This window comes from Nothobranchius furzeri, chromosome 13 (assembly GCF_043380555.1).
Source record: "Nothobranchius furzeri strain GRZ-AD chromosome 13, NfurGRZ-RIMD1, whole genome shotgun sequence".
Classification (NCBI taxonomy): Eukaryota; Metazoa; Chordata; class Actinopteri; order Cyprinodontiformes; family Nothobranchiidae; genus Nothobranchius; species Nothobranchius furzeri.
Window position 1 is genome coordinate 27,162,807 of NC_091753.1, and position 26,029 is coordinate 27,188,835.

Consider the following 26,029-nt stretch of genomic DNA (forward strand, 5'->3'; position numbering starts at 1 on the left):
TGCACAATCGTGGACCAGAGACAGGACTGCAATGCTAGCAGGATACCCCCATAAAGGCGCTACGCCCTCTTGGTGTTGATCTGTTCTTGTCAGGTAACGTATCGGGCGCTGTTGCATGATGGGTTAGCTAGGTGTATAAACAAAGGAAGCACCGGTCGCTTTGTGTGTTGTGAGCTTAAACTTAAAGTTTAAACTGCAGAAAATGGTACACTCCTGTTGTGTGAAGGGCTGCCATGCTATCTTCACAGGAAGGCAAAAAAGTGAAATGTTGGCTGGGATCGCGTTAATCAGATATTTTCTGTTTTTGACCGTTTATTTTGACGGAGAAATCTCAAGGCAGTTGGTCATTCCGACAGACTGGAATTACCCCGACGCATGCCGGTGTGCAGACATTTCAAACGTTACGCTCAGAGAACATCACAAAATATATCAAGAAAACATTCCCATCAGAACATCTGAGCATTATCTCAGACCTGGACGCCATGATCTTAATAAACAAAATTAGAAGGAGGTATATGTCAGTGATGTCAACACTGCATATGCATCCTTCATGAAAATACTGTTGAAGCCATATAATTATAACTGCCAATTAATCAAATCTACAGGTAAAAGGGAAAATCCACCTTGGATGTAGGGATGGTTACCTTTGACATTTGAATCGATCCGGTACTAATTCCCGGTACCTACGAATCGATACCGGTACTTAACGGTACCAATTTTCGATACTTTTGAGTGTTTATTATTTTAATTCTCTTTTATAATTAAATATATATTTTTCTCAATATATAACAATATTTGATAAATATCACGATAAATAACATACAACTGTTTGTATTTTAACATCGTCCTTGTAGTTTTATAAGCTGATAATGAAACTGAAGCAAACATCTTTACTGTGAACTAAATTTACTGTGTATCTTCATTCCTTTTGCCGTCTTTTTTCATTAGATTTTTCCTACTGGGAAGTTAGAATTTCCGAGGAGAAAGCGAACGCACCATTAGCTGATAACAATGGTAGCAATGGAAGCTAACATACCAAGCTAACGTTATCTTAAACAGTTTATTTAGCTGCTGGAGCAGATTAAAACGATGATGCCTCACACTTAAATCGTTCTCACTGGTTTCGTCTTCACCCGTCACATTTAGTAAAGTGAAGCCAAACTTTAGAGCGCGTTCATGTTCTTCTAGTCGGGAATTTGGAGTTCCGAGGAGAAAGCAAACGCACTATTAGTGAAACGGAAGCTAACATATCAAGCTAATTATATTTACCTACCGGAGCAGATTAAGATGAGGATGTCTCACTTAGATCATTGTTGCTGGTTTCATCATCACCCAGTTACCCATCACATTTAGTGGAGTGGACCCAAGCTTTAGCCTGCGTTCTTTCTACCATGCTGCTCTGTTTACAACTGGTTCGCAGCGAGCGACGACAAAACGCTCTTGCGCATGCGCAGCTGTCTTGGCAAGTTCTCATTATGATGGACGGGTACCGAAACGCTCCTCCTTGAACCGTCACCTTATCGTGGTAGAGGAGTTTGAGTGCCCTAATGATCCTAGGAGCTATGTTGTCTGGGGCACTTAGTGCCCCTAGTAGGGTCTCCCATGACAAATTGGTCTCAGGTGAAGGGTGAGACAAAGAACGGTTCGAAGGATCTTTCATGGCGGTTAAAACGGAGAGTCGGAGTACCCGGCCCGGAGGGTTACCGGGGTCCCACCCTGGAGCCAGGCCTGGGGTTGGGGCCCGTGAGCGAGCGCCTGGTGGCCGGGCTTTCGCCCATGGGGCCCGGCCGGGCCCAGCCCGAACCGGATACATGGGCTCGTCCAACTGTGGACCCACCACCCGCAGGAGGAACATGAAGGGTCCGGTGCAATGCGAATCGGGTGGCAGACCAAGGCGGGAGCCTTGGCGGTCCAATCCCCGGACAAGAAAACTAGTTTTTGGGACGTGGAACGTCACCTCGCTGGCGGGGAAGGAGCCGGAGCTTGTGGCAGAGGTTGAGCGGTACCGGCTAGATATAGTCGGACTCACCTCGACACATTGCATTGGCTCTGGAACCCGAGACCTGGAGAGGGGTTGGACACTCTACTTTGCTGGAGTTGCTCCGGGTGAGAGGCGGAGGGCTGGGGTTGGCTTTTTGTTAGCCCCGAGACTCTCTGCCTGTGTGTTGGGGTTTACCCCGGGGGACAAGAGGGTAGCTTCCTTGCGCCTTCGGGTAGGGGAACGGGTCCTGACTGTTGTTTGTGCTTATGGGCCAAATATCAGTTCAGAGTACCCACCCTTTTTGGAGTCCCTGGGACGAGTGCTAGATAGTGCTCCATCAGGGGACTCCATTGTCCTGCTGGGGGACTTCAATGCTCACGTGGGCAATGACAGCTTGACCTGGAGGGGTGTGATTGGGAGGAACGGCCCACCTAATCTGAACTCGAGCGGTGTTTTGTTATTGGACTTCTGTGCAAGCCGCAGTTTGGCCATAACGAACACCATGTTCGAACATAAGGATGCCCACCGGTACACTTGGTACCAGGGCAGCCTAGGTCACAGGTCGATGATAGATTTTGTAGTCGTATCATCTGACCTGCGGCCGTATGTTTTGGACACCCGAGTGAAGAGAGGGGCGGAGCTGTCAACTGATCACCACCTGGTGGTGAGTTGGATCAGATGGCAAGGGAACATGCCGCGTAGACCTGGCAGACCCAAACGCATAGTGAGGGTCTGCTGGGAACGCCTGGCAGAAGAACCTGTCAAGACGGTCTTCAACTCCCACCTCCGGCAGAGCTTTGACCACGTCCCGAGAGCAGTGGGGGACATTGAGTCCGAGTGGGCCTTGTTCCACTCTGCGATTGTCGAGGCGGCTGTTGCTAGCTGTGGTCGTAAGGTGGCCGGTGCCAGTCGTGGTGGCAACCCCCGTACCCGCTGGTGGACACCAGAGGTTCGGGGAGCCGTCAGGCTGAAGAAGGAGGCCTACAGGGCGTGGCTGGTCTGTGGGTCTCCGGAGGCAGCAGACAGGTACCGGATAGCCAAGCGGGGTGCAGCAGTGGCAGTTGCCGAGGCAAAATCTCGGGCGTGGGAGGAGTTTGGGGAGGCCATGGAGAAAGACTATCGATCGGCTCCAAAGAGGTTCTGGCAAACTGTCCGGCGCCTCGGGAGAGGAAGGCAGCAACTCGCTCACACTGTTTACAGTGGGGATGGGGAGCTGCTGACGTCAACTGAGGCTATAGTCGGACGGTGGAAGGAATACTTTGAGGAGCTCCTCAATCCCACCAATGTGCATTCCGAGGAGGAACCAGAGCTGGGAGGCCTGGGGATGGACTGTGCGATCTCGGGGGCAGAAGTTGCTGAGGTAGTCAAACAACTACACAGCGGCGGAGCCCCGGGGGTGGATGAGGTTCGTCCTGGGTATCTCAAGGCTATGGATGTTGTAGGGCTGTCATGGTTGACACGTCTCTACAACATTGCGTGGTCATCGGGGGCAGTTCCTAGGGAGTGGCAGACCGGGGTGGTGGTCCCCATCTTTAAGAAGGGTGACCTGAGGGTGTGTTCCAACTATAGGGGGATCACACTCCTCAGCCTCCCTGGAAAGGTCTACGCCAAGGTACTGGAGAGGAGGGTCCGATCGATAGTTGAATCTCAGATAGAGGAGGAGCAATGTGGTTTTCGTCCTGGCCGTGGAACTGTGGACCAGCTCTATACCCTTGCAAGGGTGATGGAGGGGGCATGGGAGTTTGCCCAACCAATCCACATGTGCTTTGTGGATTTGGAGAAGGCTTATGACCGTGTCCCCAGGGGCACCCTGTGGGGGACGCTCCAGGAGTATGGGGTGGGTGGCTTTCTGTTAAGGGCCATTCAGTCCCTTTACCAGAGGAGCGTGAGTTTGGTCCGCATAGCCGGTAGTAAGTCGGACCTGTTCCCAGTGAGGGTTGGACTCCGCCAGGGCTGCCCTTTGTCACCGGTTCTGTTCATCACTTTTATGGACAGAATTTCTAGACGCAGCCGTGGTGTGGAGTGTGTCGAGTTTGGTGGCAGGAGAATCTCGTCTCTGCTTTTTGCGGATGATGTGGTCCTCCTAGCTTCATCCAGCTCTGACCTTCAGCTCTTGCTGGGTAGGTTCGCGGCCGAATGTGAAGCGGCTGGGATGAGGATCAGCATCTCCAAATCTGAGACCATGGTTCTCGACCGGAAAAGGGTGGCTTGCCACCTCCGGGTCGGGGGAGAGGTCCTACCTCAAGTGGAGGAGTTTAAGTATCTCGGGGTCTTGTTCACGAGTGAGGGTAGGAGGGATCGGGAGATCGACAGGCGGATTGGTTCGGCGTCTGCAGTGATGCGGACGCTGAGCCGATCTGTCGTGGGGAAGAGGGAGCTGAGCCAGAAAGCCAGGCTCTCGATTTACCGGTCGATCTACGTCCCAATCCTCACCTATGGTCATGAGCTTTGGGTAATGACCGAAAGAACGAGATCGCGGATACAAGCGGCCGAAATGAGTTTCCTCCGTAGGGTGGCCGGGCTCAGCCTTAGAGATAGGGTGAGGAGCTCGGACATTCGGGAGGGACTCGGAGTAGAACCGCTGCTCCTCCGGATCGAAAGGAGCCAGTTGAGGTGGTTTGGGCATCTGGTCAGGATGCCTCCTGGACGCCTCCCCGGGGAGGTGTTTCGGGCATGTCCTGCCGGCAGAAGGCCCCTGGGTCGACCCAGGACACGTTGGAGAGGTTACATCTCCAATCTGGTCCGGGAACGCCTTGGGGTCCTGCCGGAGGAGCTGGTGGACAAGGCCGGGGAGAGGACGGCCTGGAGCTCCCTAATTGGGATGCTGCCCCCGCGACCCGGACCCGGATAAGCGGAGGAAGACGAAGACGAAGGGTACTGAAACGAGGCACCGTTTGAAATGACGTGAATCGGTGCTCGTTCGGTATTATGGAATTCGGTCGGTACCTTAAAAAGTACCGAATTCGGTACCCATCCCTACTTGGATGACTACGGGATTAAAGAATGCGTGTGCCAAAAAGAATAATTTATATAGGGCTTTTTTTTTATTGCAAACAAGGGAAGCAGAAGATAGATATAAAAAATATAAAAATAAATTGGTAACAATAATTAGGAAGCAAAAACAGATTTTTATGGTCATCTATTGAATCAGAATAAAAATAACACAAAAGCTACTTGGGGAATAATAAACAGTGTGACTAATAGAAAGAAAACAAAATCCAGTATTCCAAATCACTTTGTCAATGACAAAAAAGATATTTATGATGATAAATAAACCACTGATGAGTTTAATGAGTGTTTTTGTAAATGTAGGTAGGAGTTTGATGGAGAACCAACCAATAATAGAAGATAAATTGACCACAATGGTTAGTACTGTCAATAGTATTGTCCTTGACAAAGTAGATAAAGAAGAAATACGAAACATTGTAAAAAAAACAAACTGGAAACAAACGATCAACCGATTATCAGGACCTGGACATGATAACTGTTAAAACCATCATAGAATCTGTCATTGAACCGTTCACTTACATTTTTAATCTATCACTTTCCACTGGAAATTTTCCTGACGCAATGAAAACAGCGAAAGTCATTCCTTTGTATAAGAGTGGTGATAAACATAGTTTCAATAATTACAGGCCGGTGTCACTTCTTCCACAGTTTTCTAAAATACTGGAAAAAGTATTTGTATCAAGGTTGGATAAATTAATCAAAATAAATAATATTTTGAACAATGAACAATATGGGTTTAGAACTAAACATTCCACAGCAATGGCAATAATGGAATTAACGGATAAAATATCAACAGCAATTGACAATAAAAATGACTTAATTAGTGTTTTCATTGATTTGAAAAAGCATTTGACGTCATTGATCACTCAAGGTTACTTCAAAAATTAAGTCAGTATGGAATAAGAGGTGTGGCTCATCAATAGGTTAAAACTTACTTAGACAAAAGGAAACAGTTTGTTCAGATTAAGGATGATAAATCAAAACTATGTGATATTAATTGTTGAGTGCCACAAGGGTCAGTCCTCGGACCAAAACTGTTCATTTTGTTTATTAATGACATGGTAAATGTATCTAAGACACTCGGTACCATTCTGTTTGCAGATGATACAACACTGTTTTACTCCGGATCAAATATTGAGGAAGTAGCTAAAGTGATAAATGATGAACTGATTAAAATTAAAAACTGGTTTGATATAAATAGATTGACACCAGAGTTTCCCTTACATAGGCGTAGCAGTGGCGGCCCGCCACGGCTGAAATCCCACCGCCACGCCTACAAGATCCCAAGTTTTTTTGTTTTTGTTGACGCTGTTTCCCGAAGAAGCAGCGGGAACTACTATGTTGTCGCTTGTGATCACAGCCGGCGGGCAGCAAGGAGGAGCAGGCAGGGCAAGATGAAGTTACAGCATAAGTTAGTGAGTTTAAAATTAGAAAGGTAGCAGTGGATATAATGCTTTTTGGTTTACATGTTTCAATAGCATTAAGATAAACGAGTGTTGACGATCTTGACAGGGTTTCCTCCAGTGCTTATTAGGCCAGATTTTCCTCCCCCCACCAGGCTAAGCATCAATTATTCATGTAAAATGTATTTATTTTTTCATGTCTGATTTTAACTGCATCTAATACTGTATTACGATGTGAGCGCAACAGCGACAACTTAAGATCGATGTGTGAGCAGCCTGAGAGGTCGGGTGTTTTCATCTGAACCCTTAAAACCTCCAGCAGGCTACGCTGCACTATTGACGTGTTAGCGCCAACTTAGCGACGTGACATGTCTCAGAGAAAGCGTAAAAACACGTTGGACGCTTCTTCTGAAGCAGGAAAATAACACTTCTTCTTAAGCAGAGCACAATGTCGCCTCGGCTCATTCACCCTCTGCCGAGCCGGACTGAGCTCGATAACATTGATCCAGCACAGCCACTGGGTCGTTGGAGCTGCCCCGTGACTGCCTGATGGAAAACCAGCGGGTTTCATCAGACTCGTAAAGTTTCTTGATTTTGCTGGGGACCCCCTGTATTTTACCGCTCCCTCCTGCTGTCTTCCCCTATTAAAATTTAAAATGATTCTGTAAATGCTGTGTATCAATAGAAAAAATCTCTGCCTCTGCCAGCTGCAGTAAATGTAGTCTCCAAATAATTAATAAGAGGTGCATTCATCTGTGTATCTCTTTTGATCCGCATTAGTGATATTCTTAGCACCAGAACAGTGAAGCAAAGAAACACATTCCTGAGTTTATGTTAGTAATTTTATTTATTAGGTGCATCTGACCTGTTCTATTTTTCTCTGAAATGAGATCAAATCAGTGCTTCTATGGGCTGGCTCCACTCTGCACTGGAGAATTTTACTTTATTTAGAGACGTGTCATAATTTCTCTCGAATTAAATTTAAAAAACTGCCATTTAATATATTCAAAAAAATTTACCAAATTGAGTGTACTAAATATTTATGAAAATGTAAATTAAGTCAATGATCATGATCACTCTGGAATTAAGAACAGGAAAAGGTTTAAAATGAATCTGTATGTGTGTCTGACGAATGGAAACTATATATAAATTGATTATTTCTTCTGGAAAAGGGGGCTGAAATTATAAGATGTTTTTCTTAATTCTGCTCCTTTTCGGTCAAATTTTATTTTTTGTTATGTATTTCTTATTGTTTATGTGTTTTATTTGTTTTTATTTTGAATGAAAGAAACAAATTAAAGTAATAAAAAATCAGTGCAGCTCCCTGTCAGAACGCTGAGGAGCAGTGAGAGCATCTCGGAGCGCGTCTGTGGGTCACAACCCAGCAGAACCAGAATGCAGCAGGTAAATTGTTCCTATTTTAAGTGAAATCGTTTAATTGTAACATTAATATGTTGCTGCCGAACACGCTGGTCAGCTTGTTTGGACTAAATATTAATAAAAATTAGTGAAAATTAAATTGTTATTTTTATTTAATATTATCAAAAAATAAAAATGATGGGAGGAAACGATCATGACCAATGAAAACAAAACATGTCTAGCGTGACCTCTCATGTAGGTGTTGTTTCTGTACCTGCTTGTGATTTAAATCGATAATAACTTGTTTAATTAAGGCTCATCCAGAAAATAAAACCTGTCACAGCGCCTGTGTTAGTGGAGTAATGTTTTTGGATGGCTACTTTTTACTTTTACTTGATTATAAATATATTTAAGTAGTGTTACGGTTACTCAAGTGATATGCTTTCAGCAGTAATTAAACGTCTGAGCTCCATTTGTTTTCTTTGAGCTCGTAGGGATCTACAATGTCGATTGTAGACAGTTTATGTAAATACCGACCCCTAGCATCCTTCAGAAGTTTATTCCTAAGAGATGCATTCATCCTTGTTATTTTATCCATCCTTTTGACTTTTGTTCTGCTTCAACTTCAGTTGAGGCTTCGCTAGCAATGGGAGTCACACACCTAAAGTGGTGCTAAGGGGGTGTGGTTGACATACAGGTCACGAGTCTGAGGAGAACCGATTACGTTGACGAAAAAAAACAATTTTTTTCATGACAAATGCATTTTTGTGGACTAAAACGAAATGAAAACAAAAACATAATCGCCAATAAAGGACGTGTTCGAGATGAGCATGAGATGAATGCAAGTCAATGGGGCTAAAAACGTTGTTTTCTAATTCCGCTTGTTTTGTGCCATGGATTTCACACATGATGTCTATGAATTTTAAAGACACATTTTGGTACCAAGAACGCGCTTATTTTCCAACAGGGGGAAACTATTTTAGGTTTTGTGTGAAAATAAGTCCAGGACTACAAATGCGCATCACGAGAGTGACGTCATCGAACCAGACACAGAGAAAACTGAGGGAAAAGGACTGTAAGTTCAGCAAACTTCCCACAGGAGGAAAGAACCACCATGAATCTGGTCATTTGGTAAGTAGCAGCTGCGTTAGTGGAGAGATTATATGGTGACATGCCGATTTCTGGTGTGTAGTCATGCGAATTACGAACTTTTACAACCTATTGAATCTTAATTACGTGACAGGCGTGGTCGAAACACCCATCATTACTTTTCATTGAAATTGCAGTACAACATATGTGAGACCCAGGGCGTAAGGCAAAGCGTATTAGAAAATAACGTTTTTAGCCCCGTTGACTTGCATTAATGTTTTTGTTCTTCCGGGGACCCGTGAGCCGATCGGAAAGGGAGGAGTCTTAGGCTCCCTATTGTAGCCAAAATCTAAGCTTAAAAGTAAATTCTAATTAACACAGCGCCCTCTCTTGTCCTGGAGGGCTATTGCTTTGCAACACTTCCCGGGTGACAGAAGTCTGGAAGAAAAACGTCTCCGTCAGCACGTGTGGGACTCCGTACCCGAGCAGACGGAGAAGTATCGGGCTTTACTCTAAAATCAAGATGATTAATGTTCCTCAGAGACTTGTGAGGACACAGAAACTTCATTACCAAAGAGACTGAACGGTCTGTTGTTTTTATCCAAAGGCTGTCACACACACACACACCTCTATACCCTCTCAGACATACAGACTAAACTATATCCATATGGCCGTTCATATAACAGGAAAACACTGTTTCTAAAATTACCCCCGAATACCTCTGGGCTTACTGAAACAATTTACTGAAATGTTTATTGGCAGTCCCTCTAAATGGAAATCATGCTTCAATGGTTTCTCCGTTCTGTTGCCTGCGTCTAAGTGTGTGTGTGTGTGTGTGTGTGTGTGTGTGTGTGTGTGTGTGTGTTTGCCAGTAAACTGCCTCAGACACAGATGGAGTGGGCCCAGCTCCTGGAGGCGCAGCAGCGTTACCATGACGCCGAACTGCAGAAGTGGAGAGAAATTATCAAGTCGTCCGTGGTGCTGCTGGACCAGGTACTCCGACACCACCAGCGGTTTTCATGAGCTTAAAGACCGTGAGAGTTGTCTTCCACTTCACACTGATGTAACTTGATACCCGGCTTGATTTTACTGGAGCTGACAAGTTAAACAGCCTCTTCATCAAACACAAATGTGCACCAACTTGTGCTTGATGGAGGAGTGACGGACAGAGAACATGTTATTTTTGTACTGGAATGTGTTTTTCTTTAGAATATAAGGCTTTCATATAGCTATTGCATCTTTGATGAGGCTTTGCCTTAAAGATGAGAGTTAGCTTATTTTTTTATGTATTCTCTAAAAATAAGTTACCACATTTTTACCAACTGTGTACAAAGTCTGGTTGGTTACACCAAAACTGAAAAGGTTTAGTGTAAATGCCAAATATGGACTTGTTGCAAGTTTTCTTTTGGATCATTTTAAGTGGAAAATTCTCTGATGAATATTTCATAAAAGGCCTAGCTTTCCTTTTGTGCCTGAGCATTCTAGCCATTTTTGGTCTAATCTTTTAAAAACGTAATCTGACACCAGATCTGCTGTTGTTTGGAGTTTGTGATGAGAATGGCTCACAGCTAGTTGGTTTTCTGAGGCAGCCATCCGGACGAATCTGCATGCAAATGACCTTCCTACAGTTCGATTTATTCTGCACTGAATAATAAAGTTTAGTAAAATATTAAAGCCTTTTCTTTTAAAGAGCAAGTTCACTGAGAAACCGGTCACTCTGAGTTTAGCATGCAGGCTAAACATGAAACAGTCTTCTAACCCTGCCTCCTGCAATAGCCACCGAGTGAAAGTAGATGAAAAAATGCTCAGATTAGCAAATCCAGTAAGATCTATGCCACATTGGAAATTAGCATTCATGGACTCACCCATCTTACCTCACAGCAGGGAAGGCTGTTGTTTATTTAGCGTCCAGGAGAGAAGAAGCTAACTGTTAGCTTTAACATAATCGCTACATGGCAGAACTCCTTCAGTTTTGCGTGTTTTGTGGAGATAAAACATCAACGTTGCAAAGCAAACCGAGTCAGTGATAGAGTTGTGTTGCTGTTAGCCAATCAGAGGCGAGATGTCCATATATCAGGAAATAATAATGAGTTAAGCCTGGGTCACACAGAAGACAGATGCCCTGCGTCGTGGTTTGGGGAAGTCAAATGGTCACACAGGACTCGCTACACCACTGAACGCTTCTTGGAAAATCGTGCGATAGTCACAACATCACGTGGGACTTGAGAACAGGAAGAGGAAAGTGACTTTTTGTTTATACGTAATCAGACTTGCCATTGTGTTTTGTGAGACTCTAATTAATTAAAAATGGATTATTATTATTTTAAGATTATTTGTAGTTTAAAGCTATCAAGACTGTAATCAAGTAGCATTTATAAGCTCATCGTTTAGAAACTCATCATCCATGTTTTGGCGGTTGGGTTAGAGCTGTTCCACGTCTTAATATCTGTTGTAAAGTACTCCATAATGTTGTAAACAGCCGCGCCATGGCGCTTGAAATAGAACTGGCGCCTATCTTCGGCGCCTCCGTGCATTCCGGGGACATGGCGTTGCGCTCCTCGTGTAGCCACTATCAGTGACTATAACGGCCTCTCTTTAAAATGACGGCGGTTGGCGTGACGTGGCGCAGCGAGTCTGTCTTCTGTGTGCCCCAGGCTTAAGACTCCGGATCCTGCCATCTTCAGCTCCCCACTCCACCTAACTTCTACTTCCTTAAAAAGGATCACCAGAGCTTTTATCCCCACAGACATCGACTCTCAAGAGAACACTGCAAATGTGTTGAAATAATGAGTGAAGTTGGTCTTCAAAATGCTGCGGGACTCTTCTGCTACTTGGAAATGTGAGTAATAATTTTTTTCTGTTGCTTTTGTTAGATGAAAGACTCGTTGTTGAACCTCCAGCGAGGCATTGGCTTGAGGGACTACAGCTCAGAGACCGAGTAGAAGAGAAGTCGCTACCTCTGACGCGACACCACCAGGCCACGAGGGCACGCCGTGCAATATAGGACCTGTTCTGTTTGTGAAGCAGCACGCAGGTCGGGCGAGAGCGGGAGACCAACGGTGAGCAGGTCAAAAGACACAAAGAGAGGAACAGTAGTTGTCCCACATGAGGTATTGGTGGACACAAACAGGAGCTGAGGTATCCCCCCAACATCACTGAGGCATTGTGAGGGACTTCCTCTGAACGTGTGGGACAACTGTATCCTTCTACTCTCGTTCTTCCCAAATGCATCCTACTGTAAGCCATGTCAACAGGAGAGTGACACCGATATAAGAAGGAACTACTGCATGCATGTAGACAACCTAACTCTCCTCAGTCAGTGTTAATGTGGTCCAGTTTCAGTCACTGTATGTCAACTAAAAAAAACAACAGAAGAAGAGAGATGCAGACACAGAACAGGGGTGTCCTTTTTAAGTTTTAATGGCTTTTTACCCTCTCTCGACTGTTCCAAACCAATCGTCCCCTCTTCAGGTCTTCGCTGCAGTGTCCCTTTGGACAAACTTCCAGGTGATCAATGGAAAAACACAAAAAGAAAAGAAGTATTGTAGTGAGATCAGCTTGAGTTTAAACCTGGTCTGTCCTGACGGGGCTGGATCCCTGCCGGACCACCTGAACCATCTTTTTAACCTCAGATACAAACACCCTAACAGTGTTACTACCTTGTTTCTCATCCTTTTTAATAGCTGAATGTATCAGATCACCACAGCTGAAAGTTTGAGATGGGGGCTCTGCAGCCGGACCACTAGGGAGGCCTGTATTCTTACGTGTTTTATTACTTAACTGTGATTAAATCTTTCAAATACGTTTCAAATTGGAAAGAATTCTATGAATATATTTGAAATATATACAGATATTTCATTATTTAATACTATAAATATATATATATATATATATATATATTTCAAAATATATATAAACATCACTTATATTTATTGTTAATTTATGTACATACAGAAATTATCAGAGCTCTAGACCAGTTAAAAGAATTTCTAATGAAACTTGTTTAATTCTAAGAAATGCATGCCAGATATGTCTGTGACATGTCAAGTGTGCAAGTATGATTCTGCATTTGCGCGATTATGTTCGCGTGCGTGTGTGTGTGTGTGTGTGTGAGACATTTTTACCATTCCACACTTGTATGTTTCTTATGTTTCTCTCCTGGCTCCTGCAGCCAGGCTGCCTTTTCTTTTTGAATGCTCATGCGTTTGGACACCGCCTTGCACTCGATCCCCACCAGGGTACAGTTTACAGTCGAAGGGTTTCGTTCCAAACTGATGTATCCGATATTACATTAAAAACAACAGCAACAAATTCACCGCAGCTTTTATGTAGTAATTTGAATCTTGGTTTTTTTTTTATGCACACGTACAGACTGACGGAAATGTAAAGGAAACTGGCAGATGGTCCAATCTTTTCTAACCAAATTTGAAACTATCTAAATTTTCTTTTCTAACTGGATACGGAACATTTTGGAAAAGAACCCTTCGTTCACCCTAACTGAGCAGCTCATTTGGTCATGTTGCTGCTTCGGTTGCTTGAACTCTATATGTGCTGAAAATGGGACATTTTGACATTCTGAGGAATTTTTTTCTACTGGTTGCAGAAAAGAAAAAATACTGCGCTCATGTTTGCATCCTACTCCAGATGGTTTTATGTTCTTATATGCTAATACATGCTAATGCCATCCAGTACAGCTACCCGCTACATGAAGCTAGAAAAGATGCAGTTAAAACCTCCCATGAGCCATAAGTCTCCTCCTCTTCCTCTATTTGGGTTCCCAGAATGGAAAAACCAAAGGAATGTAGGTGTACGGGGCTATTAAAGTTATTTTCCTTGCGCCGACGTGAATCACATACATATTGAACTGCAGTTTAAATGAAAAATGATCGTGTGTTTGAACTATGTCACGTACTTTGAGATTTATTAGCTTGAAAAATTAGTAATTAAAATGACTACAAATCACATATATGAAGTCACCACAGAATCTCTTCTCCACCAGTGTAGCTGCTACTCACCACATGGCCAGATTTGTTGTGGTTTTCTCTACGTTTAATGCTCCTTCTGTCATCCTGGAAGAAGGATTTGAGGCTCACTAAACTCACAGCCGTTGTTCTTCTACTCTTCTCCGTGTCTGCTTTGATGACGTCAGTTTGGTCAAAGGAGTAGTTTTAAGTCGTGGTGAAGCCGGTCGATCTACGCTTCAACCCTCATCTCTGGTCTCGAGCTGTGGGTAGTGACCGAAATAATGAGATTGCAGATACAAGCGGCTGAAATTAGTTTTCTCCGCAGGGTGTCTGAGCTCTCCCATAAGCTACGATCACACTGCAGGCAAAAATGCATCAAATCTGATTTTTTTTCCCCCCACATGCGACCCATATCTGATTTTTTATGACAGTCTGAACAGCACCGATCCGATTTTTTCAAATCCAACCCAGGTCACTTTCATATGAGGTACTGATTCTGATGTTTTTGAAAGCGACTGCAGTCTGAACGGTCAATCTGAATCAGTGGAGGTGAGCATCATGTGTTTGTTCCTGAGGAGAAGCGCTGACAGAAGGATTCAGGAGTCTGTCTGGACATCCTGTCATGTTTTAGAATGAAAATTACAGGAAAGCATGAGAACGGGAGTGAGAGGTGCTGCCAGAGTGAACGTTTCACCAGTTTCGGTCTCCGTGAAGAGGGGGGGGGGTTCTCTGTGAGAGCGAGGGGGTTCTCCGTGAATGAACTTAATACTGAAACATTTTAGGTGAATAATAATTCAGGAAGACAGCGGGAACAAGGAGTAAATTACAGTTTTTAAAACGGTTTCCAACCCAAATCGGGAGACGTGACAGGTGTGATCCTAAAACTGTGGATGAACTGTCAGTGAAGCTCATCACATCACAACTCCGCCCCTCCTGCTTTAGACTCCACTGTGTGTGACTTTTTCTCTTCGGCGCTTGCGGGTCGCTTTGGGGCCGTTCACGCTGGAGAGAGCTGGATGTTGCATTTCAGTCATAATGTGAACAGCTGCACAAAAAAATCTGATTTACTCAAAAAATCTGAATTGAGCATCAAGGCCTGCAGTGTGAACGTAGAGATAGGGTGAACAACTCTGTCATCTGGGAGGGGCTTGGAGTAGATCTGCTGCTCCTCCACATCAAGAGGAGCCAGTTGAGGTGCCTCGGGCATCTGATTAGGATGCCTCTTGGACTCCTCCCTGGTGTGGTTTTCTGGGCGTGTCCAACTGGGTCTTGGGGTGTTTCTCGATGTCACGGTATTACGAGGACTCTGTCCTTCCTTGGTCAAAGAAAACAGTTCAATGGAACAGACTTACCTCCCGTGACCACGGCTCCCACAACGGAAAATATCGAATCAAAATCTGTCTTTAAAATTCACAGATCAGAAAATAACTTTTATTGGCTCATAGACTCCGTTTCAGTTTTTTTGTCAGTCGGGAACCCATGGCTGATGGGCGTGTCTTAGGCTCCCTGTTGCTGCAACACCAAAACAACTGTATAGTGAGTTTTACCACTGTTTAACTATGTAGCACCCTAGAAAAGTGTTACTTGGCACAATAAAAGTGTATTTATGTGATTCCTACATCTTAAACGTGGCATAAATCATGACGCACTCTAGGTTCAAGTAGTGTTCGAAATGAAAACGCCTGTACTGTCTCTGCTAGTTGTTTACTCCGTTGTTTTAGTGACACACTCAAAATAGTATTACCCTGCCATTAGCATATGCCCTGTGTGCTTACATCAATTTGGTTACTCACTAGAACGGGATTTGCCTACATCTCAGTTGTAGTCTTCTTGTTGGTGAAAAACTACATTCAAATAAAGGGTGGAAAATGGCTCGATTCTGTTTGTTTAAATTGTCAAATAACTCATCAGCAAACATAAATATGCTCAGAAACACGTGAGAGTAGAATTCCCAGCAAACATCCCCCTAGTGGTAGGTTCTGGTATATGTGTTAAGCCCCGCCCCCTCAGAAGTAAATCAATGTAATCCTTCCCTGGTTGCTAAACAAAAATACAGCTTTGATCATTTTTATACAGACTTGTGTTGATATACATAGATCTTAACTTGCAGCTTCATCATCTCGTATTTTTTGCCATATATTTATTTGGTGCTTAAACCTGTCATCCGAATACGATGTCTTTGCTTTCTCAGAATGTCAAACCGTCCCTTCAACTCTTGTGAGACTTTCCCTGTTTTTATTTCAAACATCTGTTTTGGGAGTGACGAAAGCATGAGGAGAAGCATTACATAACTAAGTGGAACCAAATGAAGAAAAGTAGAAATGTACCATCACAGAAATGATCATGTTGTTTTAAACTGAGTATTTGTTGTGTATGTCATGTTCTATAAATACGCTGGAGAAGGTGCATTGTAGAGCACCACTCAGCTGTCTGTTAACAGAGGCCCCTTACTGCACTTCCACAATGAAATAAATACTTCCTTGTGTTAAAAAAGTGAAGCACTTTAAGGCCTTTTCAGGGAGTGACTCAATGGAGAAAAAAATGTTTGGAAGGGAATGTAGAGGAAATACCAGACTGGTGATTTACAACTTCCAAACTCATTCAGTTGTTTTTATTTGTTTTTGTGAGAAAGTTGGATCTATCAATCCCAAACAATCCATGAGATCTCAGCGGGACTGACCGACACACTTCTATGTTAGTTTTCAGGGCAGGAATAGATGATTTCATATGAGGGAAATTTGTTTTCAAAGCGATGTTATAATGCAGTAGAAAAGATTCAGGACTGGATCCCTGCTGTGTGGGTGTGTGTGTGTGTGTGTGTGTGTGTGTGTGTGTGTGTGGGTGTGGGTGTGGGTGTGTGTTACAATTGAAGAGGGAACAGAGCTACTAATAAACACGGAGGTCTGAATGTGAAATTAGCAGGCATTAATTAATCGATCCTGATTATTGTGAAGTCGTGCTTCACGTGGACAATGGTGCAGAAGAATCATGTTTGAAACGTGACTGAAATGCTTTATGAGTCTGTTTTTATTTTCTCACATGCTTTTATTTGTTTTTGTTTACATCCTCGGCTGGTTTTAGATGAGAAGTGACGAACGGTTGACACAAACTTTATTTTCAGAAATTATGCAAAAAAAGTGTTTAAAATAGTCTAAATCAAAGTTAAAATCTGTCCTTGATTCATTAATTTTGTGATTTGTGTTCAGCCTTTAGTTTCTAGCCTACGCCCACCTACTTTTCTGTGTCAGATAAATGATTGTATGGTTGAATTTGCTGCTGACGATGACCTGATGGTTTGGGATTTTGTGCTTGGATGACCTTCGGCGTCGGCCTTGCTGTCGCAGAGCTGGTGAGACATGCGGTGCCAACCATGCAACTCAGTGCTAATGAACAGGAATCACTCACAACCTCCTGAAAACAACCGCTGATGAAACTCACAGCTTATTCTTCAGGTGTGTCTGGAGAATACATGTACTGCTGTACTTCTTTTAAAAGATCTACTGTATGTTTTTGTTTGAGTTTTTTTTTTTCATTTCTGTTGGTTTTTTTTTTTTTAGAAAATGTTTCCATAGACTTAGTGAAATTTATACACCAGACCAATATACTGCAAGTATATGTTATATCTGCAGTGTGCACACAAACACGCTGACAGAAGAATCCAGCCTGCGCTGCGCGTAGGTTTTGACTTGTCGATGATTTTTGCCTCATAGAAAATAAGGAGATGGGTCTTTCTGGTTCATATGAGTAGAGACTGGAATTATGAATAAAGAAGGACAAAAAAAAAGAAATCCATTAAAGAGTTGTGTCTTCTCTGTGTCTCTGGAAAACAAACATTTAGAGTACAAAGACCTCTAGATTTTAAGAAATTTAAATGATCTTTTTTTATTTTTGCCAACAGGGAGCAGAGATCTTCATTAGATGTGTGTGTGTGTGTGTGTGTGTGTGTGTGTGTGTGTGTGTGTGTGTGTGTGTGTGTGTGTGTGTGTGTGTGTGTGTGTGTGTGTGTGTGTGATCTCAGGAGAAATTACAAACACAGACTAGAAGAGTTGCATGACACACACACAAAATAAAATATTCATCTCTGACTCACTTTGGAATAAAAGTGAGTGAGTCCATAATTTATGTCGTGTACTGAAAGCTTTATTTGGAGAGCTGTTTGCACTCCGAGGACCAATCACTTCCTGTTGTCCCACTTAAACATAGCTCCATTAATTACTTATTAATTGTATTTGTAGAATCACAGCTAGCTATTGAAAAATGTGAGTTTTGGGGGCCTTGTTGAGTAAAATCGCTGGCCACTTTTGGACCGATTTTCCCATCAGAACTATTTTATATGTCATAAATTAATTGAGGTGTTTATCCCTAATGACATTCTAGGTTCAACCACATCCCGAGGGTTCTGGACTGGACTGAGATAGGTCGTTGGAGTCCAGTGAACTCGTGTTCTAGAAACCAGTTAGAGATGACCTGAGCTTTGTGACATGGTGCATGATCCTGCTGGAAGTAACTCTCTGTAGACGGGTCGACTGGGGTCATGGGTAGGTATGTGGTGTTGAAACCAGGCTCAGGTGGTACTGAGGGGTCCAATCTCCCCTACGCCATTAAACCATTAGCAGCAGCCTGAAGCATTGATTCAAGGCTGGGTGGATCCATGCTGTCATGAATATTGCAGCTGAAATCGAGACTCATCAGACCAGGAAAAGGTTTTCCCAGTCCCTTCTGGCCCAGTTCTGCCGATCCTATGTGAATGCCTCAGTTGTTGCAATGTGGTTTGTTTGTTATTTTGTTTTTGTTCATTTGTGTGTGTGTGTGGGGGGGGGGGGGGGGTTGTCAGAAAAAAAAAACATCAATTCTTTTTATTTGAAGTCACATTAAACATTTGTGTTACATGTTCTCAAAATGTGGAACGAAATGGAAAAAAATGCATCATCATCAAAACTCATTAAGGAAAACAATGTTATGGAAAACCCATAAAAATGTATTCTGTGCAGAGACTGGTGACTTGAACTGAAGCATCCCCTGACTAAGTAGCTCCATTTTAACTGCTGTTCTAAGCATTTTTTATTTGTTTATTTATTTATTTTGCCTTTACTCTGACGTTGTTAGAAATAAGCGTCTTCATTTGTTTCCTCCCAGAAATAGCCGTTCCCCTGGAGAAGCCCGGGCCATGATGGGTGAGGCCGGCGCGTCTCTGTGATGAATCAAGGGGGGTGGGACACTTTTACGCTCAGCACCTCGCCAGCCCCTCAGATCCAATGACGGCTCAGACTGAACTCACAAATGGGCGGATGACTCCCCACTTTCTCGCCCCGGCCGGTCGCGGATCGAAGGGCGGAGCTCCGTGTGGATGCGTTTGACAGCTGCGAAGCAGAAAAAAATGCGCAGCGCAAAGAAGGTTCGGGGAAAGCATGCAGCTCCTTAAGGGAACACAAGGAACAGAACGGAGTATGACCTTTTATAGTCTGCGTTTGCCCTCGTAAACCTGGGCCACCCCAAGAGCAGAAATCTGATCAGCCTTTTGTTGATTTGATCCCCGGACCTCGGGTGGAGATGCAGCGCGCCTTCTCGTTTCCAGCGACTGCGGAGCGCAGTCGGACCAAGGAGCGGCTGGAAGCGAGTCTGTCTGGGCTGTGTGATCTGGAGCTCCGCAGGCAGAGGCAGGAATGCCTTGTTCTGGGTGCGCTGGCTCTGGGAGACCCTCTGGCTCAGGACGGCTCCAAAGGAGAGCTGGGCTGCTTCAGCAGCTGGAGCCAGGAAAACTTGACTCTGAGGCGTCAGCTGGTAAGAAGTTTGTTCAGGGAGACTTTTTATTGACCCTCCTCACCCCTCTTTAGCGCTGTCACATACAGTCACTTTAGAAAACCCTGCAGCGAGTCCTCATTGTGGTCTGTCTGACCGCTGGATGGACTCCTGCTTTTGGGGCTGAGCCTTTTGTGTTCAGATGACCTCTAGCTACAAAAAAAGTTACTCAACTTGATTAATAGCGTCTCTGTATGACAAGCTCTAATGGGTTTCTGTGCTTAGGGGTGAGATTTATGCGTGTGGGGAACGAAATCAGGGGGAGGAGCGGCCGCCGCTTGTGGCACAGACTCACTATTTAATGGCCCATTGTTCGTTCGCAGAAGACTTGTAGGTTTCACCTCTGAACAAGCTCTCATTTGTGCCTTCCGCCCATCATAAAAACAATGAATTTCATATAGCTGAGATATTTCCTCTAAATAGTGCGCATCCATTATTTCTCTCTCTCTCTCTCTCGTTGCGCACAAGTAAAGTTGCGCCAAATTATGCTCCATGTTGCACATGGATGCCAATTTTGCAGGAATCTAAAAGTGGGTTAATCCGGAGGAAACAAAGTTGGAGCAACCAGCGTCTCCAACAGGAAATGTGCATCTCCAACCATTTCTCCGTGATTACTCACTTGTGTTTCATCTCGGTTGTTTTCTGTTTTTGTGCGTCTTTTTTCCTGTTTATGATCAGAAGCCATTTTTAAAGAGGACGCAAAAAATGAAACCAACCGCCTCATCTTCACACCACCTCCCCTCCCCTCCTTCTCTCCTCCGCCGGTGGGCCAACAAAAGGCGCATATGGAGCAGAATACTAATGACTGAGGCGGCGGTCAGATGATGATGATGATGAGGCGCACAGAAGTGGCCTTGTGCGCGCTGGCATGATGTAGGCGCACGAGATCTGACTGAATCAGAGTTTGGGAATTTAAACATTCTGTTCGGAATGACATTAGGTCAGACTTAATTTTGAAGAACAGATTGATGGGAATGCGTTTCCGGTATTCCAGGTCTCAAGACTGCATGCACATTTTTTGAGTAAATTGACCCTTGATCAATTTTTATGAACTGTTTGGCTCACCCGTGCTGCACACAGGAAATTCCTCAGAGGGTTTTTTCTTCTCTTTTCTAATTAAACTCCGAAATTGAGTTCATAAATATCAGGTCACCATCTGCGACCAATCCAAAATCTCCCCAATCTCATTTTGGTTCAAGTCTGCATTTGACACAAGCATTTGACCCAGGAGACTGTGTGTGTGTGTGTGTGTGTGTGTGTGTGTGTGTGTGTGTGTGTGTGTGTGTGTGTGTGTGTGTGTGTGTGTGTGTGTGTGTGTGTGTGTGTGTGTGTGTGTGTGTGTGTGTGTGTGTGTGTATGTGAATGTGGGCCCCAGACAGGGTGCGGGCCCTTTTTTCTCCTGGATACAGTGAGTGAGTGTGTGGCGATGAAGGTGCTGACAGCTGCAGGACGCCAGACAGCAGCTGAGAAAGCATGAAGCTCTGAGCTCCCTCTCTGAATCCCTGCTGAGTGTTTGGAGATATGAATTGTGCATGAATGTGTGACACACATGCACTCGTTAGAAGATGGAACCTTGATTTCTAAGTCCAATCACTGTCATTAAAATTTTAAGTATGGTGTGTGAGTCTGTCCATCTCTGTGTGTGCTTGTGAGTGCATCATTCTGCAGGATTGTGTCGTGTGTCAGTCTGTGTCCTAAAGTCAAAACGGCATCATGCACAACAGCAGCAACATCATTCATTAAGGACCGTTTTTTTAATGAAACAGCTGGTTTCTGTTCCTTCCAGTGCTGACATGAAGATCTGAACCTTTCACTTGGTGTTTCTTTGTAGATTCAAACAGAATGAGCCTCTAAGGAAAATTCATATCCATGGAAATAGATGCATCACGTCACATTTGAATTTGACAGTCATTTGCATAGGAGTTTATTTCCACTGATAGAAACACGATCTGCTGTAATATATTTTCTGTGCAACATGCAGCAAGGAAGGCCCAGTTCACATGGAAAGATTATCTATCTGATCCCCCCTTCCAACAATCTTAAAGACCAGATTCACAGAGAAACAATTTTTTACTATTTATTTTTGAAAATGGTCGGACTCTCTGAGTTTAACATGCAGGTTGAACCTGAAAATACTCTTCTAAAACTATCTCCTGCTTTAACTAACACTCGGTTCCGAAAAGCCTGATAGATCTACATCATTCTGTCAACACCTAACATTCATGGACTCGCTCATCTTAAATTGCAACGAGGAAGGTTGTTGTTGGTTTAGCATCCAGGAAACGGTACTGAATGTATCGACTAGCAGAAGCTAACTGTTAGCATTAGCAACTCCACCACACAGCAGAACACCTCCAAGCTTGTGTTATTTGTGGAGATTAAACAATGTCTCAGAGGTAGAGTCACACTGCTGTTATTCAATCTGAGGCAAGATGTCCAAATATCAAGAAATATGACCTCAAATTCTGTCGTCTGAAGCTCTCCTCTGATGTGTTATTTTGCCAGTTCCTGAAACAAGTATGTGAGCTCTCCCACCACCACCACCCCGAGTACGACTCAGAAAGCATTCATTCTAGAAACCGCTGAAAAAGTATTGATTAAATGAGTGTCCCACATTTTTAAAGATGCAGATTACCATAGATATTTTTGCAGTTTACGGTGTGTTAAAAATGCTGTAGCCTGTTTGAAAAGACGTTAAAACCGCTTTGATCATTAAATGTGGATATTCAACATTTCAGATTGTTGTGCCCCCAGCATGTTGCCTGTTGAATGACAAGTGACGCTGATCAGAAATTGAAAAAGTTATTTAAAAAAAAAGTATTTGCCCATTGAATTTTTTTTTTTTTTTTTTTTTTTTTGCTTTTTTTTTTTCAAACTTAAATGTTTTGGATCAGATAAAGAATTTCAGTATTGGACCATGATAGTGTGGGTAAATAGAAAATGCAGTTTTCAAACGATTTCATGGATCCAAATACACATCTGGATAATCCTGTGAGACTTTGGGGAAATATTTTATCAACTAACAGGACAAAAAAGAATGTGTTAGAAGGTGTGTGCCCCGTTACATTTGGTGTAAAATTAACAATGTATTGCAGAAAATGAATTTCATACCAACCGTTCTACATGGTGGTGGTAGTGTGATGGTCTGAGACTGCTGAATGACTTGCCGTAACTGATGGAACTATAAATTCTGCTCTCTACAAAAAAAAAACTTGAAGAAAAATACCTGACCTTTGACCTTAAATAGGCCGTCCATGCTGGAAAACCCTACAATATGGCTGGATTCCAAAAATTCTGTAAAGCAGAGTGGGACAAAATTCCTCCACAGTGATGTGAGAGGCTCCTTGCTGGTTATCACTAACAGCTGATTGCTTACAGTTGCTGCTGCCAAAGATATTAAATATAGGTCAGTTACTTTTTCCACACTGGACCAGGGTTACAGCATTTTTCCCACCAATAAATGAAACCATTGTTTGAAAATGTCACCTTGCATGTACTCAAGTTATCTTTAGTTAGTGTTTTGCTGATCTGAAATGTCAAAGTGTGGAAAACTGCAAAAAAGAAAAATTATTTAAGACAGAAAAAGTTTTTTTACAGCGTTTCAGCATTTTATAAAAATTGCTTTAAGTTTTGAACAATTCTTTTGCTATTCTAATGTGTGTGGGATAGCAGTGGCTCAGGAGGTAGAGCAGGATGTCTAGTAATCAGAAGGTTGCAGGTTCGATTCCAACTCACTTATGCGACTGTTGTGTCTTTGGGCAAGACACTTAATCCACGTTACCTGCTGGTGGTGGTCGGAGGGACCGGTGGTGGCTGTGGCAGCTTGTAGCTCATCCCCACCAACGTGTGCATGCGTGGATGACTGATTGTGTTGTGAAACACCTTGGGGGGTTGTAGAATCCTTCACGTGCAATACAAAAGCAGACCATAAACAATTTACCATTTTACAATGAACATCTCCTGTTTTTAACACACATTTAATATTAACATGGCCAGATTTGAGTGCAAATAACCACAGCTGTCTAACTAAATAATTGTTTAAAGGTGCATGAAGTAAGAATGACATCCTGTGGTCAAATGTGGGTACTGCAGCCCATGTATCTAACAAAACAAGTCCACTCTGAGCAACTGTTACCAGTAACAGCTCAGTTCCAGAAGATTCAAGGTGAGGAGTGAAGACGAGTCATACACAGTAACTTGATAGGTAGATAAATACATTTCACTGTAATATTGAATTCTTGGTAATTGAAAAATTGTAGCTTGAGACATTTTTAGAGCCAACTATTTTTTGTAAGTTATTGTTAGCATTGTTAACTCAACGTTAGCTTCTCGCTTTCTTCACCCATTAATAGAGTAAAAAAAGAGAATGCTTCTTAGGGGTACAAGATATGACTTCTGGGCTGCTTCTTTAACTGGCTAATATTATTTCCACAACACTGCTGCTCTTTGACAGCCAGTGTCGAATTACAAATAATACAGGAACAGGAAAATTCTTTACATGGAGACACTGAGACAGGAAAATGCGTGAATGCAGCCAAAAATGGGTTTGGGGGTATTACTCACGAGGAAATGACTATATTACATGGTAAAAAAGCTCCAAAATTTACCTTTTCCATGATATGGAATCTTTAATCCTGGCAGCTGAGAAGAACATTACAGGTCCTTCTCAAAAAATTTGCATATTGTGATAAAGTTCATTATTCTCTGTAATGTACTGATAAACATTAGACTTTCATATATATTAGATTTTTTACACACAACTGAAGTAGATCAAGCCTTTTATTGTTTCTAATATTGATGATTTTGGCATACAGCTCATGAAAACCCAAAATTCCTATCTCAAAAAACTAGCATATCATGAAAAGTTTCTCTAAATGAGTATTAACCTAATCATCTGAATCAACTAATTAACTCTAAACACCTGCAAAAGATTCCTGAGGCTTTTAAAAACTCCCAGCCTGGTTCATTACTCAAAACCACAATCATGGATAAGACTGCCGACCTGACTGCTGTCCAGAAGGCCATCATTGACATCCTCAAGCAAGAGGGTAAGACACAGAAAGAAATTTCTGAACAAATAGGCTGTTCCCAGAGTGCTGTATCAAGGCACCTCAGTGGGATGTCTGTGGGAAGGAAAAAGTGTGTCAGAAAACGCTGCACAACGAAAACAGGTGACCGGACCCTGAGGAGGATTGTGGAGAAGGACCGATTCCAGACCTTGGGGGACCTGCAGAAGCAGTGGACTGAGTCTGGAGTAGAAACATCCAGAGCCACCGTGTACAAGTGTGTGTAGGAAATGGGCTACAGGTGCCACATTCCCCAGGTCAAGCCACTTTTGAACCAGAAACAGCGGCAGAAGCGCCTGACCTGGGCTACAGAGAAGCAGCACTGGTTGCTCAGTGGTCCAAAGTACTTTTTTCAGATGAAGCAAATTTTGCAAGTCATTCAGAAATCAAGGTGCCAGAGTCTGGAGGAAGACTGGGCAGAGGGAAATGCCAACATGCCTGAAGTCCAGTGTCAAGTACCCACAGTCAGTGATGGTCTGGGGTGCCATGTCAGCTGCTGGTGTTGGCCCACTGTGTTTTATCAAGGGCAGGGTCAATGCAGCTAGCTATCAGGAGATTTTGGAGCACTTCATGCTTCCATCTGCTGAAAAGCTTTATGGAGATGAAGATTTCATTTTTCAGCACGACCTGGCACCTGCTCACAGTGCCAAAACCACTGGTAAATGGTTTACTGACCATGGTATTACTGTGCTCAAATGGCCTGCCAACTCTCCTGACCTGAACCCCATAGAGCATCTGTGGGATATTATGAAGAGGAAGTTGAGAGACGCAAGACCCAACACTCTGGATGAGCTTAAGGCCGCTATCGAAGCATCCTGGGCCTCCATAACACCTCAGCAGTGCCACAGGCTGATTGCCTCCATGCCACGCCGCATTGAAGCAGTCATTTCTGCAAAAGGATTCCCGACCAAGTATTGATAACTGAACATAATTATTTGAAGGTTGACTTTTTTTGTCTTAATACCATTTTTCTTTTATTGGCCGGATGAAATATGCTAATTTTTTTAGATAAGAATTTTGGGTTTTCATGAGCTGTATGCTAAAATCATCAATATTAGAAACAATAAAAGGCTTGAACTACTTCAGTTGTGTGTAATGAATCTAATATATATGAAAGTCTAATGTTTATCAGTACATTACAGGCAATAATGAACTTCATCACGATATGCTAATTTTTTGAGAAGGACTTGTATACATGACATCAAACAACAATATCAAGTGTGATTCCCTTCTTCTTTTTGGTTTAATGGTTTATTTGGTTTAATGATTTGGTTTTGGTTTAATTGATTATTATTATTATTCTGAGCTACTACAGCAATCAATTTCCCTCTGGGATTAATTAAGTATTTTTAATTGAAT

General features: G+C 43.1%; 2 protein-coding genes across 3 annotated transcripts in view; both read left to right on the top strand.

The window, feature by feature from the left end:
- Positions 1-11,973, top strand: part of gramd1bb (GRAM domain containing 1Bb) — a 123,431-nt gene extending 111,458 nt beyond the window's left edge. For both annotated transcript variants that reach the window (XM_070543436.1, XM_070543437.1), the window contains 2 exons: positions 9,714-9,834; positions 11,715-11,973. In XM_070543436.1, the coding sequence (XP_070399537.1) occupies positions 9,714-9,834; positions 11,715-11,783 (190 nt within the window). In that variant the 3' untranslated portion in view covers positions 11,784-11,973. The remainder of the gene's footprint in view (positions 1-9,713; positions 9,835-11,714) is intronic.
- A 7,215-nt stretch (positions 11,974-19,188) lies between these two features.
- Positions 19,189-26,029, top strand: part of LOC139062378 (dapper homolog 3-like) — an 18,905-nt gene continuing 12,064 nt past the window's right edge. The window contains exon 1 of the mRNA XM_070543186.1: positions 19,189-19,586. Within this exon, the coding sequence (XP_070399287.1) occupies positions 19,356-19,586 (231 nt within the window). The 5' untranslated portion in view covers positions 19,189-19,355. The remainder of the gene's footprint in view (positions 19,587-26,029) is intronic.